At 50.0% G+C, this 20759-nt stretch overlaps 1 protein-coding gene and 1 non-coding gene across 3 annotated transcripts; one reads left to right on the top strand and one right to left on the bottom strand.

Moving 5' to 3' along the window:
- Positions 1-304: 304 nt before the first annotated feature.
- PLEK2 (pleckstrin 2) lies at positions 305-19661 on the bottom strand. Of its 2 annotated transcripts, XM_066273959.1 has the most exons (9): positions 19508-19661; positions 8847-9011; positions 7483-7664; positions 5836-5927; positions 5349-5536; positions 4672-4773; positions 3201-3284; positions 1961-2039; positions 305-828 (listed from the first exon to the last, which is right to left on the bottom strand). In XM_066273959.1, the coding sequence occupies exons 1-9, from the start codon at positions 19550-19552 to the stop codon at positions 701-703; spliced, it is 1065 nt and encodes a 354-aa protein (XP_066130056.1). In that variant the 5' UTR covers positions 19553-19661; the 3' UTR covers positions 305-700. The 2 variants fall into 2 exon arrangements, with proteins under 2 accessions (XP_066130056.1, XP_066130057.1); XM_066273960.1 differs by lacking the exons at positions 305-828; positions 1961-2039 and adding an exon at positions 3095-3120 and having other exon boundaries at positions 3179-3284.
- Positions 12744-12846, top strand: LOC136337021 (U6 spliceosomal RNA). The gene has a single exon (XR_010731742.1). It is a non-coding gene; the product is annotated as a U6 spliceosomal RNA (small nuclear RNA).
- Positions 19662-20759: the final 1098 nt, after the last annotated feature.

The raw sequence follows: 20759 nt of genomic DNA, 5'->3' as shown, positions 1-20759 counted from the left end.
AGTAAAACAATAATTTTACCTTTTTTGGGGGGAAGGAGTATGTATGACTAATCTCTTCAACTGAGTCCATGATTTTTCTGTGGTATATAATACTTACACAAGCTTATTTTTCAAAGGAAAACACTGTTCTTTGAATATTCAAGTAAAATTTTGCCACCATCCCCAATTCAAGATGAAGTACATCTTAGTCACACCAGAGATCTCGAGATGTCTCTAGGATCACCTTGCTGAATTCATACAGCCTCAAGCATGAAAAACTTTTGAAAACTATGAAGTTTTGTAAAGGAATTCTAATAGCCAGAAACAAAAGTCAATTTTTATTAAGTCCAAAGAAGGAGTTAAGAGTTGTTGACAACATTTCAGAAAGAACCACCATGAGACTAGCGTTCTACTTAGTATTATAACGTGGCTAGGTAGTGTTATAAGGAAGACCTACTTTGGCGCCCGACGAACAGCTGGCCGTGGTGATTGGCAAAAGTCAAGCTGCTGATGCCCAAGGGCTGTTCTAGCATTTCCAGGTTAACATGGAGGTGGGGAAGGAAACAGCACCACTGCCAGTTGTAATCTAGGGAACGCAACACCAGTCTCACTCCCAAGCAGTACCAAATAAAGAGGTCTTGACACACTCATTTTCCAGGAAATCCTGTCTGTATCATCTGATAGGCAGGAGGAATCCTGGCCCTGTCCCCGCAGGTCCTTGTCACGTTAGTTTTTTGATAGCTTCAATCCACTCGGCTCGCTCAGCCTTGCTGCTGGCCTGGATATAATAGTGTTTGTCATCCTTAGTAATCACCTTGAAAAGATTTCCCTGGACATTCCCTTTAACACCTAAGCAGGAAAAAAAAAAATCAGTGAATTAATATCCATGTCTGCTTTCAGCTAGAACCAGCTGAAAATCAAATGAGATGCAGACAAAAACACAAATAATTAAGTATTCATTAAATACAAACATAATGTTAGGGAATCCCAGCAGGTGCAGCATGCTTTGCGCTTGTCCTCCCTCCCAGCCCCTCCCTCGCCTGTGCCTTATGCCGGCCAGTGGTATGTCCAGACATTCTTGGAAGCCCTCTTGGCCTGTCCCCTATGCTGACCATAGATCTCCAGTTTTGCTCACACCAAAGAATCTAGAATGCTTATGTAAAAAGGCACAGATTTTGGATTTGACTTTAAATTGTTTAACTTTTTTGAACCTCAATTTCCACATCTATAAAATAAGAATAATACTATCTTCCTACCCTCGCTGAATATTAATGTGATAATAAGTATTAAAATGTGTCAAGGCCCCAGCCAGTTGGCTCAGCAGTAAGAGCATTGGCCCAGCGTGTGGAAGTCCTGGGTTTAATTCCCAGTCAGGGCACACAGGAGAAGCGCCCATCTGCTTCTCTACTCCTCCCCCTCTCCTTCCTCTCTGTCTCTCTCTTCCCCTTCCACAGCCAAGGCTCCATTGGAGCAAAGTTGGCCTGGGTGCTGAGGATGGCTCCATGGCCTCCACCTCAGGCACTAGAACGGCTCCAGCAACAACGGAGCAATGCCTCAGATGGGCAGAGCATCGCCCCCTGGTGAGCATGCCGGGTGGGTCGCCGTCAGGTGCATGAGGGAATCTGTCTGACTGCCTCCCACTTCTAACTTCAGAAATATACAAAAAAAAAAAGTGTGTTACTAACCCTTAACACTATGTAAGCCAATATTCTTAGGTGGGAACTTATGGACCAGGAAACACAGAAATTGAAGGGAAAGAATATTTTTATATATTAAAGGCAAGGATTATACAGTTGTATTATTAAAACACTAAGAACACATGCCCTTTTCTCTAATTCTGAAACTGGCTTCAAAACTCACAACATCGTCTCACTAAGAAAGCCCTACTCAGCTCCCATAGCTCAGTCCTTCGTCAGCAGAGCATTTTGGAGACTGCAGGAGGGAGGCCCCTGAGCTCTTCAGGCTGGAAGCTGCATCTTACCAGTGGGAACGCCATTATCCTCCAGAGCAGACACGAGTGACCCCCGAAGAGAAAAGCCACCCACTGGCCGGTTCTCTTCCTGCAGAGGAAAGGAGACCTGATTAGGAATTGTGTGACCAGACAAAAGGGAAGAGGTGCACCTGCCTATAGCCACCCTCAGTCGTGCCAAAGGAGTCAGTGAGTCATTTGTAACAGAAGATGAGGCTGAACTTGGACATCACATGGCCAATAGTTAAGCGCCAGTGAGGAAGTTGAGGCTTCTTCGTCTCACAGCAGCTGCAGCAGTGCCACACCCCGCCGTGGCCCTGGGCTCTCCCTGGGGTCTGGCAGGGTCCCCGGGCCTCCCTCACACTCCTCACATTCCAGGTGTAGGGTCGGGGTTTCTGCCTGACGCTCATGAGGGAGGAACTGCCCAGTCTTCACTCTTTCAAAAAATAAGTGAAAATCGTACATCTACCAAAGACAGGGTTCAACCGGCCAACTAAAAGGCCATGTTTCTCTTCTTTTAACTGGAATTGTATCAACTCAGCAGGCAGTATTATATCTGAAACTCAGAATAGCAATTCTTCCATCAGTGAGAAAAAAAAGAAAATTAGTAAATTATGGCTTATGTATTATATAGTAAAAGAAAGTTTTCAAAACACTGGTGGGACTAGAAGTTGAGACAGAATTAACAAAATCTGTTGATAAAAATGGGGGGAAGAGCCTGGGAGGCCCCTGGTAGACATCTATCAGCTCACCTCACCCTCCGCAGCCACACAGCTAGCTTTGGAGAAAGTAAAAGATGCTTTTCCTTGCGAATCAGTGAAGCTCCACTGAGCAGGCAATGAGGTGAGAAAGGAAAGAGTGATTGTGCTTTTACAAGAGTAGCACGGACTGTGGAGGGAAAGGTAGAGTGCGGCAGTACGGTGGGGAGGCGGGCAGAAGGGAGGGGTGCAGCTGGCTGCGGCCATGCTTGGGAGAGAGGATCTGGAAGCCTCACGCGGGTACTAAGTGAGCGTGCAGTACTCACTTTGGCAGGGTCGTAGTAGTGCCTCACGCGGGTACTAAGTGAGCGTGCAGTACTCACTTTGGCAGGGTCGTAGTAGTGCCTCACGCGGGTACTAAGTGAGCGTGCAGTACTCACTTTGGCAGGGTCGTAGTAGTGCCTCACGCGGGTACTAAGTGAGCGTGCAGTACCCACTTTGGCAGGGTCGTAGCAGTGCCTCACACGGGTACTAAATGAGCATGCAGTACTCACTTTGGCAGGGTCGTAGTAGTGCAGGAAAGCCGGGTCCTTCCTCAGAACAAAGCGTCGCACCTTCCAGTTTTTTCTCTTGTGGCCCTGAAGTCAGGAAAGGGTTCAAGGCTCAAAGTCACTCCCTCCCACTTCCTTGTACTGCACGCCCAACCTCCAGGCCAGCTTGCTCTAATGGGACTACTTTCTAAGAAGGGCCTGCCGGAGACTCAAGGATTGCAGTGATGTGTCATGGACCTCGCTGCTCAGTGACACTTAGCAAAAACACTGTCACATTTAGTTGAGTTGACAGAGCCAAAGAGGGTCAGCACTGAAGGAAAGAGGAGCATTACCCGGACACCACTCAGGGCACAAGGAAGGCAGGAAGGCGGCAGATGTCAACTGGACTGAGAGCTCACAAGCAAACTTGAGCCCAAGGGCACCAACTTAAGTGTCAAAACAAACCTGCAGCTGCATGTATATGTGTGTACACATATACAGCAAAATCCACTTTAACATTCTATGTCACAAAAGGAAATGCTCGATTAGGCGTTAAAACCTAAATGTCTAAGATGCTGATGCGTGTATGTCTCTCTTTGGCCCCACCCCCTGGATCACAAAGCTTCCTGACCCTTCTAGTCTGGAACACCCATGTCCCTCCCCCATCCACCTCGTGGCCTCCCAGGACCTCGCCACCTCCTTTCACTAAGACTGTCACCAGGCAGCGTCATAAATGTGAGTAACTGGAGAGCCGATGGGGATCCTGATGTGCAAGGAACAGATGACGACAACACCAGGGGCTCTGAGTAACAGTGGCACTGAGCAGCACGTGCCCATTGCACAGACATGCACTTTCACACAGTGTGTAAGGTGCACACACACACGAGGGATTTGCAGAGGTCGACTCACACCTCACGTGCTGAATGCGGTAGTTTTTGTTAGGCACGGGTGGAAATGCCGCAGGTGTGACTGTGACATGGCCGTCTCCCGTTTAACAGGGCTGCTCTCCCAAACATGCCTAGGAGGAGTGGCCATGGTCAATTTCTAAACTCTGAGATGACCCTGTAAAATTTCACCTTCAGCCTACTGAAGTAGGGGGAGAAAATACTTTTTGTTGGGAAAATGTATCAAGGGGGCATGCAGAGTCCTATAAGAGACAGCAGAGACCCCAGAAAGCCTCAGAGAGCACAAGGCGGCAAATGCAGAACAACCCAGTAGCGACGCCCTTCCAGACAAATACGTGACATAGATGATATTTTTTAATGTGATAATTACTTGTGTGTAACCTTTCCCTGAACACCCCTGTGTCCGGGACGGGGGCGCAAACACATGCATGCTTTGGTCCCTGTGGCTGCTGCTGGGCTCCTGCTTTAGCTGGTTCTGCTGATAGCTAGTGCCCTCCAGCAGTCTCAGCCCTTCCCAGCCTTTGAGGAAACTGCTGTCTCCCCTGAGTTTGAGATTTGTCCATCTCCTCCCTGCTGCAAGGCAGCCGTACCTGCTTGGCCAGGTAGCCTTGTTTTATCACTGTGCCACTTAATTCCATGGTGCTGAGGCTAATTTCTTCCTTGGGACTTGTCTTCTTCTTATAGCTCTCAGCCTAGTGGGAAGAGAGAAAAGATTCTGTTACAAAAAGTCTCAGTTATAGACTATGGGGCTCCCACAGGAGAAAGGAAAATCCTCCATACAGAAACCCACTCTAGGCCCTGGCCGGTTGGCTCAGCAGTAGAGCGTCGGCCTGGCATATGGATGTCCCAGGTTCAATTCCCAGTCAGAGCACATCTGTTCCCCACCCCCCTTCTCTCTCTTTCTCTCTCTTCTCCTCCCACAACCATGGATTGATTGATTTGAGCACATCAGCCCCAGGCACTAAGAATGGCTCCATGGAGCCTCCAACCTCAGGCATTAAAAATAGCTCAGTTGTAAGCATGGCCCCAGAAGGGCAGAGCACCAGCCCCAGATGGGGGTTGCTGGGTGGGTCCCAGTCAGGGCACATGCAGGAGTCTATCTCTGTATCTCCCCTACTCTCACTTAGAAAAGGAAAGAAAAGAACCCCACTCTACCTGGGGGTGAAGCTGTCCCCCAAACCCATGATTGTGGGCCCGCTGGCCTCCACTCTGCGTCCCCTTCCTTGCCTCTACCATGGCAGCCAGAGAAACCCGGTCCATAACTTACAAAAGTGTAGAGCGCCGTGGAGTCATCCAAGAACTGCTCGGCCAGATCCCCAGAGCGAATGGCTCCCATGCTCCGGGCACCGACCGGCGTGAGGAAGTTCTCCTCCATGAGCATGGAGGCCAGGGTCACGGCCTCCAGACGGTTGGCTGCAAAGCTGCTGGAGATGAGCCAGTCCACCAGGGAGGAGCCTGCATCAGCACAAGGGCACCGGCAGTCAGAAGACAGGCTGCAGACCAGCCTCCTCTAGGGTGCCTGGCTGTGACCTCATTGACTTTGATCTCCTGGGCAGCCTTGGGGCTCCACACAAAAGCAGACCAAAGGCCACACCTGTTATAGGGAGCTGTGGCCACACCCACATGTGACGCGGCCATCTCGGGCCACCCTGCTGGACAGCAGGCAGCTCTGGCCTCAACACACGCTGGGCAAGCATGGCTAAGCCCCAGCTCGCCCTGCCCCAGGCTCCCACTGCCCTGGAGGGCAGGCTCACCTGTGAAGGTCTTTTTGTAGGTGCTTCCCTGCTCCATGTTGGGGCTTGGCCGGATCCCACAGCCACTGTCGTGCATCTTGTCCACGATGCGACTACGCAGGAGGAAGACAAAGGAGAGGGGACCCTCATCACACGGACAGATATCAGAAAGGGGCCAAGGACAGCTGCTAAGGCTATCAGGAAAGTGGCCAACAGTGAGACGCACGTCACAAAAAAGAGGGGTCAGAATCTGAAAGGTAGGATTTCGGATCTTTTCTTTTCTTCTTGCTCATCTAAATGTTCTAATATTTCTATACCAGACAGGTATCGCTTTGTTGTAAAACTAAAGAGCTGTGATTTTTCATTTAAAAAGAAAAGAATGTGCAGTGAGTCCCTATGACCTACTGTGTAAAGTCCGAACTCCTGCAGCTGCTTCTCAAAGTTGTCCGTCACTTGAATCCACACCTGTTATAGGGAGCTGTGGCCACACCCACATGTGACGCGGCCATCTCGGGCCACCCTGCCGCTGCTGCTCCCTGCACTCCCCGTGGTCTGGGATCCCCAGTCATGATTTCAGGGCCAGCTATGGAGTTTTTTGTGAGCCCAGGAATGAACTCACACTGCATCTCTGACGGGAAGAACACGTCTGCTGCTTGGAAGGTTAGGGGTGTTTCCTACAAATGGGCTGTTGTAACAGTTTCCACGAGGGCAACTCCTCTCAAACACCCCTACTTCATAGTATAACCCCACCACTGGCCCGCTCTCCTTCTATTCTGTGGGATGATTCCTGCCACCGATGGAAGTTCTTTTCTCATTTTCTACGTATGGACTTGGGCTGGGAAGCCCCTGCCATGAGACCGTGTTCCCATTTGCACCTCCTGAGAATCTAGCCCAGGGTATGGCATGCAGTAGGGACTCAAGAACTATTTCTCAAGTGAATGAATGAACCGGTGAGGAACACCACAAGGCAAGAATGCCAGTGTGACCAGAATGCCGGTGTGACCAGAATTCATCACTCTTGCAACCAGGTTGCAAACAAGCCCCACGACTTGGCGAGTGGAGATTCCTGGGGAGCCGTGACACAGCCTGAGCCCCACCCCCGACACTGGGGGGAGGCCCTCAGACAGTGAGATGGGCTGAAGCAGCAGAGGCCCCCAGAGTGACGGGGTGGGGGGTTCGCCAGAGAGAAAATAATATTATACAAACGAAAGGCCCTGAGGTGGTGGCTGCCAGGCCTGTGTGGCCACAACAGAGCCCCCTCCCGCTGCCCACAGACAGATGAGGCCGCAGCAAAGCCAGGCCATTGAGCAGGGGTCCCCAAACTTCGGCCCGCAGGCCACATGCGCCCCCTGAAGCCATTTATCCGACCCCCACCGCACTTCTGGAAGGGGCACCTGTTTCATTGGTGGTCAGCGAGAGGAGCATAGCTCCCATTGAAATACTGGTCAGTTTGTTGATTTAAATTTACTTGTTCTTTATTTTAAATATTGTATTTGTTCCCGTTTTGTTTTTTTACTTAAAAATAAGATATGCGCAGTGTGCATAGGGATTTGTTCATAGTTTTTTTTATAGTCTGGCCCTCCAACGGTCTGAGGGACAGAGAACTGGCCCCTTATGTAAAAAGTTTGGGGACCCCTGCCGTTGAGGATCTGGGGGACGGGCACTCACTGCAGGCTGATGTGAGGGGGCAGCTTGAAGGAGTTTCTCAGTATGTGGAGCTGCTGGACCTTCCCCGGCTGCCCGGCGTGTATGGCCCCTGTGATCTCAAAGGCCCAGGCGTCCCTGTCCTCTCGCGAGCAGGCCTCCAGGAAGTATTCTGTGGACGTGCGAGTCTTCAGCTTAATGAGGAACTGCGGGAGAGACAGCCAGCTAGACTCAGAGGGAAGGTACCTTTTTTTTTTTTTTTTTTTTGAAAGAGAGAGAGAGATAGAAAGAGAGAGAGATGGGGGGACAGACAGGAAGTGAGAGAGATGAGAAGCATCAACTCATAGTTGCGGTAACCTCAGGTGTTCATTCATTGCTTTCTCATTTGTGCCTTGACGGGGGGTGAGGGGAGGGGGCTCCAGCCAAACCAGTGACCCCTTGCTCAAGCCAGCCACCTTGCATTTCAAGCCAGCGACCTTTGGGCTCAAGCCAGCAACCATGGGGTCGTGTCTATGATCCTGCGTTCAAGCCAACAACAACCTTGGTCCTCAGCATCCCAGTTGACGCTCTACCCCTTGCGCCACAGCCTGGTCAGGCAAGATCTCTTCTTTATGGCTCTAGCAATCTTATTAGGAACTGACTTTTGCTCTTCCTAAGAGGGTTTTCATCAGTTTAATCTCTTACTCAAAACCTTCAGTGACTCCCCATTACCTCCATCTGCCCCCACCCCACGACTGCTCCCTCAGTGAACATTTTCCTTGCACACTGGCCATCCTCATCTCCAAATCCATCTTTCTCTCTCCCCTTACTTTTACTCAAGACCCTCCGCCTGCCTGGAACGTCTATCTTCCTCCTCTTGTAAATCTCTGCTCAAACCTCTGTTCCCTGCAAAGCCGTTCCTGAGCAGACGTCCTCCTCTTCACGGTACAGCGTTCTCTATGGCTAGTAATGTTTGACTCAACATGTATCTCTGAATGTTTTTCAATTAACCACTTGCTTTCAAAACACAGTTATTAACTCAGGAAGAAATTATCTTACCTGACATTTTCTTCCCTGACTCCTCCAAGCCTAACAAATTTCTTGGCACATACTGGGCCTTCCAATAAACGATTGATTCAGACATTTTTTTGCAGGTAGTGTGGAAGCTGTCCTGACTTTTGGGGCATATACACCCCTTGATGTGAGCCCAGGAATGCAAAGGCTCAGAGAGGCTCACGACTTGCCCTAGGTCACATACCCGGCACGTGGCATCGCCAGGATTTGCACTAAGTTTTTCAGTGATAACAGAGCTCTCTCTTCCCAATACCCACACCATCTTCACCAAAGAGGCCGGAGGTAAGGGTCCAGGCCAGGGGGATGCCGGGAGGCCGGGGCCTTCCTTCACTTACGGGTCGGTTTTCATACTCCAGGCAGGGGCAGGTGATGGTGCAGCCGTCCAGAAGGATCTGGCCCTTGGGAGGGGTCACCTTCCGACCGCCCTCGAGCTTGTAGTACAGCAGCGTGTTCTGCCGAAGGACGAACCAGCGCACCTTCCAGTTGTGGACAATGTGACCCTGAGGACAGACGGTAGAGCAGGGGTCTCAAACTCGCGGGCCGCATGTGGCCCGCCGAACAATTTTGTGCGGCCCGCAGACTAATCTACGAAGTTCAAAATATTTTGGATAAAATTAAGTAAGCCTAGGGGCCTACTTGTATTTTTCATTTCTCTAGCATCCTAGCTAGATATTAGCTTAGTTAACAGCAGTTGTGATGCGAACTACAGTTTCTGTTCGTTTTGTGACATTGAGTAAACTGCATGTACGATTGTGCTTGTTGTACTGATTTTTTTTGTTTGTTTTCAACTGCAGTGAGAAAAGTGTTGCGTAACAGTTGCCTTTGTAGACCTAGTGCGGCCCGCCGAACCGCTGTGATCTTGCTTTGCGACCCACATGCTGAGTTGAGTTTGAGACCCCTGCGGTAGAGCCCCGAGGTGAGGTGGCTCGGAGACAGCACTGCGTTCAGGGAGAGGTGCCCACGGTACAAGTAGCCAGTCTGTGGCATGGAACTGACTCTCCAACAAGGGGGATAGCATTATCCTTTTTTTAGCTTAATTTAATTTTTTTATTTTGAAATAATTGCAATTCAGAGAAAAGATAAACTTATTTCACAGAACCATTTAAGAATAAGTTTTTAACATGAGGCTCCATCACTTCTGAATATTTTATTGTGTATCGCCTACAAAAAAAATAATAATAAAGATGTTTCCAACAAAACCACAATCCAGCCATAAACATCAGGAAATTTACATTAATATGTTATTTCCAGCTATTCCACAAACCCAGCTCAAGTTTCACCAAGTGCCCCAATAATGTCTTTAATGGCCAAAGGATCCAGTCCAGAATCATGTTTTATTTTCATTTTTGTCTGGATATCTCTGCCATCCCTTTGAGTATGTTAACAAAAACCGTTGACATTGGCCTTCTTATTCCCATTTGGCCTTTTTTTCTGGTTATTAACCTTGGAAGACACTGCAAAGTATACAGAAGAGAAACTCCTATTACCAGGAGACAGCCATTGCTAACTTCTATCTTTCCCTCCAGTCTCTTTTCCTTTTAGTACTTCTTAGTTTTTGTTTGTTTGCTTGTTTTAAATCAGGGCCAAATTACACATACTTTTATTTCCTAGTTTTTGTTTTGTTGACCTTTGCTGAGCATCATCTCACACCATTAAATGTCTTTAAACCATATTTTTAAATGACCACTAGGTGGATGCATCATTTACTTTTCAGTCTCCTGTGTTTGTAACTGAGGTTGTTTCATATTTTCCACTATTATAAACAATTCTGCAATGAATACCCTTGCACAAATATTTTGATCTGCATCTCTCATTTCTTTCCTTAGGATATATTCCTAGAGAGAGAATATTACTAGTCAAAGGACGTGGACAATTTGTAAAGTGGAAGCCACACACGGTCTACCAGTGCTAAGAATGCCAGCTTAGCCTGGTACGACAGGCCTGAGAGGCAGGGCAGTTTGGGGGGCTCTCAGGTGGGCCACAGAGCCAGTGGACAGGGTAGTCAGGTGAAGGCAGGGAGCCTGTTGTTAGAACAGACCAATAGATGAGAAATGTCTACTGAGGAGTCAGAAAGGAATGGACTTAGAACATACTCATGAAAGCAACTTTCTTTCCATGTTTTCCTAAGGCGGGCTAGATTCTAACCGAGAGAGGTGCACTTCATCTGAATCAGAGACTCACCTCCTTACCCAGCACATATTCATTTCAGAGCCCCCCCCCCCCCTCCGCTCTCATGCCTGCTGGGCAGTGATGCTGTCCCACACTCAGCTCTACCAAGTGCTACTAGGGAGCCAGAAGTTTAAAGGAGCTGACCTCATAAGCACTGGCCTGTGCCCAACAGGATTTCCGGTGGCAACCAAATCAAATGTTTAACAAAGTCAATTTGATAAAGAGCTCATTAATATGTTTAAGTGTTACCAGGCTGTTCACAGGAGAGCACTTAGGTGGTCAGGTTGAATTTTACATTCTTGCTGTCCTCACTGTGTCCTGTCCTTGGAATCCATGTGCAATATGACAGTGGACAGCTTTCCTGGATGTGGGCAGACATGTTTAAAGAAACAGAAAAGAGTTGGCTCCAACTCCTCAGCAGTGGGGGTTCTCCACTGCTCTCCACGTGGCCTTTCTTGTGACCCCCACTGAGGGGCTCCAGGAAGCTGCTGGCACACGACACATGGTCTGTGCCGGGGAGGAGAATGCAGTCAAAGTTGGTGGTGTGGGTGCTGGGGCGAGGTAGCAAAGGGGAGAAGATGAAACAATCTTAAAGCATAGGTGCTATGGGCTGAATTACGCCCCCTAAATCATATTTAAAGCCCAAACCCATACTACCTGAGAATGTGACTCCATTCGGAGATAAGGCATTTAAAGAGGTGATTAGGTTAAAATAAGACGGGAGGTGGACCCTAATCTGTCTTGGGTCCTTGGAGCCAAGAGGAAATTTGGACACACACAGAGACATCAGGGAGACGGGCACAGAGGAAGGGCCATGTGAACAGCAAGTTGGGGGCCATATGCAAGCCAAGGAGAGAGGCCTCAGAAGAAACCAATCTGGCTGCCCCCTTGACCTTGGATGTTAGCCTTCAGAACTGTGAAAAAACGGACCTCTCTGTTTGAGTCATCCAGCCTGTGGTGTCTTGTTATGGCAGCAAAATAAATCACCAGGGAAAGGAGAAAGGAGGTGGAGATGTTACAGGTAAAAGTGTAACCAACACATGTGGAGCAGAACAAGCCAGTGAGGAGACACTGTACTTTCCTGGACCAAGTGCTACGTTTCCCAGAATGCCTGACCAAAGAGAGCAGCTTGGTGACCGAGTTGCTGCCCGTCGCATGCATGGAGCAATGAGGCCCATTTGGCAGCAACCAAACACGGGAAACAGGAATTTCTGGCAAGGCCATGGCGGAAGAACAGGTTCTGCTGTTGTGACACCCAACCCTGGGGTTGTCAGGCACAACCGGCAAACAGCGTCAGCAGTGGTTTCCACTAGAAATGCCCGGGTGCTGTGAGGTACTTCTGTCTGACTGCAGCGTCCCGGCTGTATGGCATCCCAGCCTGGTTCTCTGGCCCTCCCAAATATTCCCGAGTTCCTTAGTATTTATAATTCACAGTGAAACCCCCTGTTCAGACCTGCTGGTAGCCTGTGTTGTGAGCAGCTGACCCTGACAGCTGGCAAAGGAGAGAGGTCTGAGGGGAAAGGCTGATGAGGAGCATTTACTGTGCAGGGAGAAAACTCCAGGCAGCTGGTGGCCCTCATAAAAATGTACAAATTCTTTGACCCAGTAATTCCACTTATAGGGATTTGTGCTAAATAAATCATCTGGAAAAGATTGTATGCAGTAAGACACTCAGAGGATCACGACTTATAACAGTAAAAAATAAATGCAAACTATTCTAATGTGTAACAACACTGTGGCTGCAGAGGCGGGCTTCTGGTCCTAACGGATGACCAGGGAGGCCACTGGGGGTCCCTAGGTCAGCCCCAGCAATCTGAGCCACCAAGAATCAGAGCAGCCGTGGTCTCTGACATGAGCAAAGCACTTTCACTTACATTACTTCATATGATACCCAAGAATAACCCTGCTAGTTATTTCAGAACACTTCTGAAAGGACACCACAGAAATGTTAGTGGTCATCACCTCCAGGCGCTAAGACTGGCTGCAGGGAGTTAAAATAGAAACTTATTTTTCATTTTACACCCTTGAGTAGTTTTGTAGTGTTTAAAAATAAGACGCACAACGCTTGCTTCGGCAGCACATGACTAAATCAGAATGACACGGAGAAGATCATCATGGCCCCTGAGCAAGGGAGACATGCAAATTTGTGAAGCGGTCCATTAAAATAAATAAATAAGCCCTGGCCGGTTGGCTCAGCGGTAGAGCGTCAGCCTAGCGTGCGGAGGACCCGGGTTCGATTCCCGGCCAGGGCACACAGGAGAAGCGCCCATTTGCTTCTCCACCCCTCCGCCGCGCTTTCCTCTCTGTCTCTCTCTTCCTCTCCCGCAGCCAAGGCTCCATTGGAGCAAAGATGGCCCGGGCGCTGGGGATGGCTCCTTGGCCTCTGCCCCAGGCGCTAGAGTGGCTCTGGTCGCAACATGGCGACGCCCAGGATGGGCAGAGCATCGCCCCCTGGTGGGCAGAGCGTCGCCCCCTGGTGGGCGTGCCGGGTGGTCCCGGTCGGGCGCATGCGGGAGTCTGTCTGACTGTCTCTCCCTGTTTCCAGCTTCAGAAAAATGCAAAAATAAATAAATTAATAATAATAATAATAATAATAATATGCATGCATTATTTTTATAATGGAAAATGAATTTAAGTCCAAATTTTTTAAAATCCTGATGATTAGAGAAAGCGTTCATTCAACAATGAATGACTAAATACCCTGCACCAAGCCCAACACTGGCAGCAGGGAGATGAAGATGAACAACATTCTGACCCAAGATAGTGGGGAAGACAGACGAAGACCCCTCCCGGTGTGGTAAGTTCCAGGACAGATGCCTGGGGGTGCGCCCCCAAGATCCCCACCTTCTAGTAGTTACACTGGTCGGTCTCTTCCCACGCTGTACCGGGCGGGGTTGGTCGGTGTGACCAAGAAAACATGGCAGAGTGATAGTCTGTCAGCTCTGACATTAGGTTAGAAAGGACTGTGCAGCTGTAGTCTTGGGTCGGTCCCTGTCTCTCCCCGCCCCATCCCTCCCCGCTCTGGGGAAGGCTGGCTGCCACACTGAGCAGCACCTGCGCAGGTGGGAAACTGAGGCCTCTGGCCACTACCCATGTGAGTGAGCTTGGAAATAGGTCCCCTAGGCCATGCAGCCTTCAAGCAACTGCCGCACTGGGCAACATTTTGGCTACAACCTTATGGGAGTCTGAGCCAGAATCTTGCTGCTGAGCTGTTCCTGGTTACCCGATCCTTAGAATCTGTGTGATAAATGTTGTCTTAAGACATTAAGCTTTGGAGTGACTGTTACACAACAGATAACGAATGCAGGGCATGGTGCAAACCCCAAAGACGAGCTCAGATGGAGAACGCAGCTCTCTCGGAGGCGGTGGAGGGGGTGAGGGAGGGTGAAGGAGGCTCCCTGAGGAGCTGATTCTGGAGCTGGCTGGGTTGGGAAGGCACGGAAGATAGAGCAGAAAACTGCTCCGACTTCTAGAAAACTCCAGCTAGTTCTGTATGAATGGGGCTCAGAGGCTGTGAGGAAGGGACTGGGAAGCGAGGGGGGCCCAGTCAGCGTCAGGCTCTGTGTTGTAGTTTGATCTTTATATTGTGGCTGGAGGGGTGTCTTTGAAGACTTTTAAGCAGAAGGGGGATAGTATAAATTCTGCTGTTAAAAAGGTTGCTCTGACCACACTGGCAGCGCTGGATAAAGTAGGCCGCACTGGGCAGGCTGCGCAGCAGGCGGCTGCTGTACTGACCCACGGAATGGGAAGAGAGCACCATCATCCCTGCTCTACACATAAGCTGCGCCATGTTCAGGGGGCATAAGGGGTGGTCCAAAGTCACCGGCAAAGAAGGTCAGAGGCCAAAATCACAGTAAGCAGAAGCTGAACAAGGCCCTCCACCTGGGCAGCCTCCTCCCTCTCCGGGCTCCTTGTCTGTAAGTAGCTGGCTGGGGCCAGAAACCAGCTGGACCATGAGTGGCTGGGAGTCCCTAAAGCTTCTTTAGGGGGCAGGATGAGAGCCCAGAGCTGGGATGGCAACTCTAGGCTGGGCTTAAGAGGCCAGAATGTTACAGCTGGAGGGACTCTTTGAAAAAGTGTATACCACTCCCTAACTGTAATGAGAACAATGAGGCTCAGAAAGGTCTGTCCAAGACTTTACAAACCTATAAAGAAGCAGGTATGGCACTTGCTATGAGCTGAATTTTGCCCCCCTACAAAGGGTATTGAATTCTTAACACCTGGTCCCTCTGAATGTGGTCTTATTTGGAAATAGGGTCTCTGCAGATGTAATCAGGTTAAGATTAAGTCATACTGGACTAGGATGACCCCAGTGACACTAATATGACTGGTGTCCTTACACAGAGAGGAAAATTTGCACACTGAGAGACACAGAGAGAAGATGGTCATGTGACAATGGAGGCAGAGATTAGAGAGATGCATCTACAAGCTGAGAAATACCGGGTCTTGCCTGTGTAAGATACTGGAAAATACATCTATTGGTCTCTGTCCCCAGTTCCCTGGCACAGAACTCCTGAGAAAGCCCTGTGATTTCCGACGTGATAGCAATGTCCCTTGTCCAATGAGGCAACTCTGGGTGGGCTCCTGGGCGGGGGCTGGTCACTGGAAAGACGAAGCCATGATTAGGAGCATCGAATTTTCAGCCCCGGACCCCCATTCTCTTGAGAAAGGGCTGAAGATGAAGTTAATGATCAGTAGTGCCTAGGTGACAAAGCCTCCATAAATCCCAAAGCACGGGGTTCGGAGAGCTCCTGGGCGGCTGAGCACTGGGAGCGTGGGTGCTGGGAGGGGGCCGCGAAGCCCCCCACCCCTTCCCACATGCCTGGCCCTGTGCATCCCGTCCGTCTGGCTGCTGATCTGCGTCCTTTATCACAGTCTTTTTTTTTTTTTTTTTTCATTTTTCTGAAGCTGGAAACGGGGAGAGACAGACAGACTCCCGCATGCGCCCGACCGGGATCCACCCGGCACGCCCACCAGGGGGCAATGCTCTGCCCATCCTGGGCGTCGCCATGTTGCGACCAGAGCCACTCTAGCGCCTGAGGTAGAGGCCACAGAGCCATCCCCAGCGCCCGGGCCATCTTTGCTCCAATGGAGCCTTGGCTGCGGGAGGGGAAGAGAGAGACAGAGAGGAAAGCGCGGCGGAGGGATGGAGAAGCAAATGGGCGCTTCTCCTGTGTGCCCTGGCCGGGAATCGAACCCGGGTCCTCCGCACGCTAGGCCGACGCTCTACCGCTGAGCCAACCGGCCAGGGCCCTTTATCACAGTCTTTAGTAAACCAGTAAACACGAGTGTTTCCCTACGTCCTGTGAGCCACTCGAGCAAATTAATCAGATCCAAGGAGGGGTAGAGGGGACATTAGAACCTCCCATCTATACAGCTGTTTGGTCAGAACACAGGTGACAAACAGGCTGAGATGTGCGCATGTGTGTGCGCGTGTGTGTGTGCGCGCATGAGCACGAGTGTGTGCATGCATGTGTGTACATGCGTGTGCATGCGTATGTGCGTGTGCATGTACGTGTGCGTGTGCATGTGTGTGTGTTGGGGATGGGACAGTCTTGTGGGACTGAGCCTTGAACCTAGGATCTGACACTGTCTCTGGATAGACAGTGTCAGAATTGAGCTGAAGTGTAGGACACCCAGCTGCTATCCCAAAGAATTGCTTGGAGTGGAGAAAATCTCCACATATTTGGTGACCAGAAGTGTCAGAAGAGAAGTGTTCTATGTAAAAGTAAAGGAGACTCACAGGGTAAACACCCACACACAGGAGGGAAGAACTAGGATTTCCCTACATAGGAAGGAAATGGCTGGGTTCTTCCTCTACAGCCTGCAAATATCAGAAGCAAAAGAGGCAAGGGAAAATCCCCCCTTATGGCTTTCAAGAGGAGTATGGTGCCTGACCAGGCAGTGGCACAGTGGATAGAGCATCCGCCTGGGACACAGAGGACCCAGGTTCGAAACCCTTAAGTCATTGGCCTGAGCCAGGCTCATCCGGCTTGAGCGCAGGGGTCACTGGCTTAAGCGATGGAATCATAGACATGACCCCATAGTCTGTGGCTTGAAGCCCAAGGTCACTGGCTTGAGCCCAAGATTTCTGGCTTGAGCAAGGGGTCACTCGCTCTACTGTAGCCTCCCAGTCAAGGCACATATGAGAAGCAATCAATGAACAACTAAGGTGCCGCAACAAAGAATTCATGCTTCTCATCTCTCCCTTCCTGTCTGTCTGTCCCTATCTGTCCCTCTCTCTGTCTCTTTCTCCCTGTTTCTGTCACATAAAAAAAAAGAGGAACATGGCAACCCCTTGATCTCAGTCTTTTAGCCTCCAGAATGCCTAGACTTTTCTCTTCTATGCACATTTTTTCTTACTTATACCTTTTATATTTTTTCTCTTTAAGTTATAATATTATGAACATTTTAAACATCTGGATAAGCATAATTCACTGAATCATTTGTCTATTTGGGGGGCTATATAGGTAGTTTTCAATTTTTCACTACATAAATAACACTTTGTTTATAAACCTTCTATGGTGTTTCCTTGGGATAGCGCCCCACCAATGAAATGTCTAGGCCAAAGCGTGTTAACAGAGCCACGTTGTTTTCTAAGAGTGCTGTTGGAGGTGGGGACAGGGCAGCAATGCCTCGAGTGCCTCAGCCTCTTCTGAAAGGAAAAGCTGTCCTACCCACACTGATCCTGGCTTCCTCCTCCTCCCCTCCCCCTCCTCTAAAGCCAGGCCTACTGAGCACCCTGCGTTTTGCCTGGAGCTCTGCTTCTTTCTTGTCTGGGCAGGATTAGGAGCCAAATCCTTCTTGCCCCTGCCTGCCCTTGCTTCACCCTCACTGGTGATGACTGTTCTGTACACTGAGCTTCTAGCTCAGGCCCTGCCCCATCTCTGAAATGCAAACCCTCCTAAATCTATGGAATCCCACCGGCCATAGCCCACAACTTCTCCAATAGATGCAGGGGCTTCCAGGAAAGGGGATATGGGGGAGAGAAAAAGTTGAGATTGGTCAGTAGGCAGGGGCCCACTAATCACCTTGCAGGAAAGGGTGTGGCTTCTGCTTGCCTCAGGGTCAGGCTCCAAACTCCTGTCTTTGGGTTTGTCTGGAAAGAGCTTTATGTACTTCAGCCAAGCCCCTGTTGCAGGTTTCTTGGTCAGACCTGTTGACCATCCTCACTTCCCTGCACCCTGGACTCTGTAAGCTGGACACCCAGCACTGGTGCCTGTCCAGAAGAGAACTCACATCCTCCCTTCCCCTGACTCTGTGTGGTGGCAGGGGTGGGGAATTGTGTAAGTTAACCCCTAGGAACAGGGGGAGGCCCACAGGGCCCATCTGAGGGGGTCTGTCCTCCACAGACCCCTACCAGGACCCAACGACCCCAACAATCAGCAATGCCCACAGAAACCCCCTGCCCAACCAACTTCAGAAGCTTCAGGGAAGTGGAGACCACAGAAGTTCCCCCACAGGCTGACTCTCTGAGGTGCGTCTGCCTCCACAGAAGTTCCCCCACAGGCTGACTCTCTGAGGTGCATCTGCCTCCACAAACCGTAGGGCTCAGACTATGACTTTAATGAGAGTGGCATGAAGCAGGTGTGGAATTTTGTACCTCACTATACCCAGCCTGACCCTTGATCCGGCTCAGCCTTCCAGCACTTCTCTGCTTACAGTTTTGAGCAAACAACACACCCACTCTCCACTATCAATCAAGGTGCAACAAAACATGACTATGTTACCTATGGACCTTAAAGCCACACCAGACTTCAGGGCTGATCCGAAGTCAGAGGAGGGGATGGAAAAGGGAGCCCGTCCCAAAGCAGTGAATTCAACGTAAGAGCCAAAGGCTGGTGCCCAGGTTTATGCTTGGCTCACAGCATAAATGCTAAGCGTGAATATCAATGTTAAAAGAATTTTAAAACATCGAAATCCCTCTTACACCTGCTCTTTGGTTCATTTTCTACTTTGATCCTGCATATCCCGTGTTTGTTTGGACTCCTGCTTGCTATGGGAAAGGCCATGGTGGGGTGACGGGAAAGCACTGAGGATGGAGGTTCCAGTCCTACCTGTTATTAGCCCTGGGGTTCTGGGCCAACGATTTCATCTTTCTGACTCTCAGTTTCCTCATCTGCGACAGAGTGATAACAATACCCACCCTGCAGTGGACAGAAGGTCTGGAGTCAACCTGAGTGGGTTTGATCCTCCTCTGTTACTGGCTAGCACTCAGATCCTGAGCAAGTTACCTCGCTGCCTCATTGAGCTTTGTTTTCCCCTTGGAGAAAGGGGGCCATGTGGTATTGCCACCTGTGGGGCTGTAGGGAGGACTAAAGGAGACAATGTCCCAGGCCGGTGCACAGTGAGCGCTGAAGAAGCATGGGCTTGCTCCTTGCTCATGGGTGCTTGTGAAGCCCGTAGGCGAGCACTCCGTGGACGGGCGCCCTAAACTACAGGGCGCGCGCGCTTACGTTGCTTTAGTCCTTCACATTTAAATCCTGAACTCTTCATATTTTAATAAGTTGTTTTCATTAAGATATCCATTTTGGTAGCTGCCACCTGCCCTAGCCAATAGGGATTGCCCTCCTTGCCTGTGCTCTGGAACCCTTCTATAGAAAGCTGACCCCAACCACTGTCCACCACTCTCCCCACAGACAGGAACTCTGCCCAGCATTGCCCAGGTGGCCCGATCTGCAGTGGGGCTCGGGCTGGGGACCCCGCTCAGGTGGATGGGTTCCCGCCCGCCGCAGGGCTCGGGCTGGGGACCCCGCTCAGGTGAATGGGTTCCCGCCCGCTGCAGGGCTGCCTTGGGCCAAGTCCAGAGAGGTTCCGGCGCGCTCACCCTTTTGACGAGGAAGCCCTCTTTGAGCACGCCGCCGTCCTCCATGTCGCCACCTGAGCGCCAGACAGGCCCTCCAGGTGCTCTGTCCCCACTCCGCCTGCTCCCCCGCGCGCGCTCCGCTCCTGGGCGGCCACTGCGCCCAGGAACCGCCTCCGACCCCGCGCGGTGCCGCCTCTCTGGCCGGCGTCCAGAGCCGACACCGCCGCGGGGCTGCCCAGGGAGGAAGTCAGACCGGGATGGGATAGCTGACGGATAGCTGACGTACCCCCACCTCCACAATGTGCCCAGGTTAGTCCTTAGGGTACAGAATCTGCCGCTGCTGTTGCCTCCTGGGGCCTTCCCAGACTCTCTCCCCAGCTGGGCAGGGCGCCCCAACCAGGTTCCCCGGCGCGCTCTGCACCTCCTACCCAGCCTCAACCCGCTGCCTGCCTGGCACTGAGTGTACTTTCCTTGAGTGATAGTTTTGGTATTAAATGGAACTGAAAAGATTTCAAGAATTTTGAGCAGCGATTTTCAACCCTTTTTTAATCTCATGGCACACATAGACTAATTACTAAAATTCTGCAGTACACCAAAAAATGTAGTTTTTGCTGATCTGACAAAAAATAATAGGTATGATTTTGATTGATTTATAAAGAAAAAGTAATTGCCTACCCTTTTAGATCCAAAGTGACTTTTAAAAAATCAGGTACCTTTTATTTCTGGTACCAAGAATTAACTGGCCCTGCCTGGTTGGGTAACTTCGAGTATTGTCCCAATACACCAAGGTTGTGGGTTCTATCTCAGGCCAGAGCACATACAAAAATCAACCAATGGATGCATAAATAAGTGGAACAACAAATTGATATTTCTCTCACCTGGTCCGTGGTAGCGCAGTGGATAAAGCGTCCACCTGGAATGCTGAGGTCTCTAGTTCCCAACCTTGGGTTTGCCGGTTCAAGCCACATAGACAAGCAATTAACAAACAGCTAAAGTGAAGCAACTATGAGTTGATAGCTTTTGCTCCTTCTTCCCTCTTTCTCCTCTCTCTGTAAAATCAATCAATAAATCTTTAAAATAAATAAATGATATAATTTCTCTCTCTCTAATAAATCTTAAAAGAATTAACCAGTCAGACGCAACCTTATTATGCCACGTGACGAATAAAATACAACTTTATTATCTGACCTAAATATTTATGGTTCAAGACAGGGCATTCACACCAGAGGACTACTGTTGTACTGGCTTGTTGTCATTTTGTTATTTGACAGTC

Source organism: Saccopteryx bilineata, chromosome 4 (genome assembly GCF_036850765.1).
Source record: "Saccopteryx bilineata isolate mSacBil1 chromosome 4, mSacBil1_pri_phased_curated, whole genome shotgun sequence".
Lineage (NCBI taxonomy): Eukaryota > Metazoa > Chordata > Mammalia > Chiroptera > Emballonuridae > Saccopteryx > Saccopteryx bilineata.
Note: the sequence above shows the minus strand (reverse complement) of the source record. Positions and strands in the feature narration are given on the sequence as shown.

What these genes read in the sequence shown, in the direction of transcription:
- PLEK2 (XM_066273959.1), bottom strand. Translation starts at nt 19,552, where the DNA reads ATGGAGGACGGCGGCGTGCTCAAAGAGGGCTTCCTCGTCAAAAGG. An exon ending in CTACAAAAAGACCTTCACAG is followed by an intron (nt 5,537 to 5,835) that starts GTGAGCCTGCCC and finishes GTGCTGATGCAG; the next exon opens with GCTCCTCCCTGGTGGACTGG. An exon ending in CCACGGCGCTCTACACTTTT is followed by an intron (nt 4,774 to 5,348) that starts GTAAGTTATGGA and finishes TCTTCCCACTAG; the next exon opens with GCTGAGAGCTATAAGAAGAA.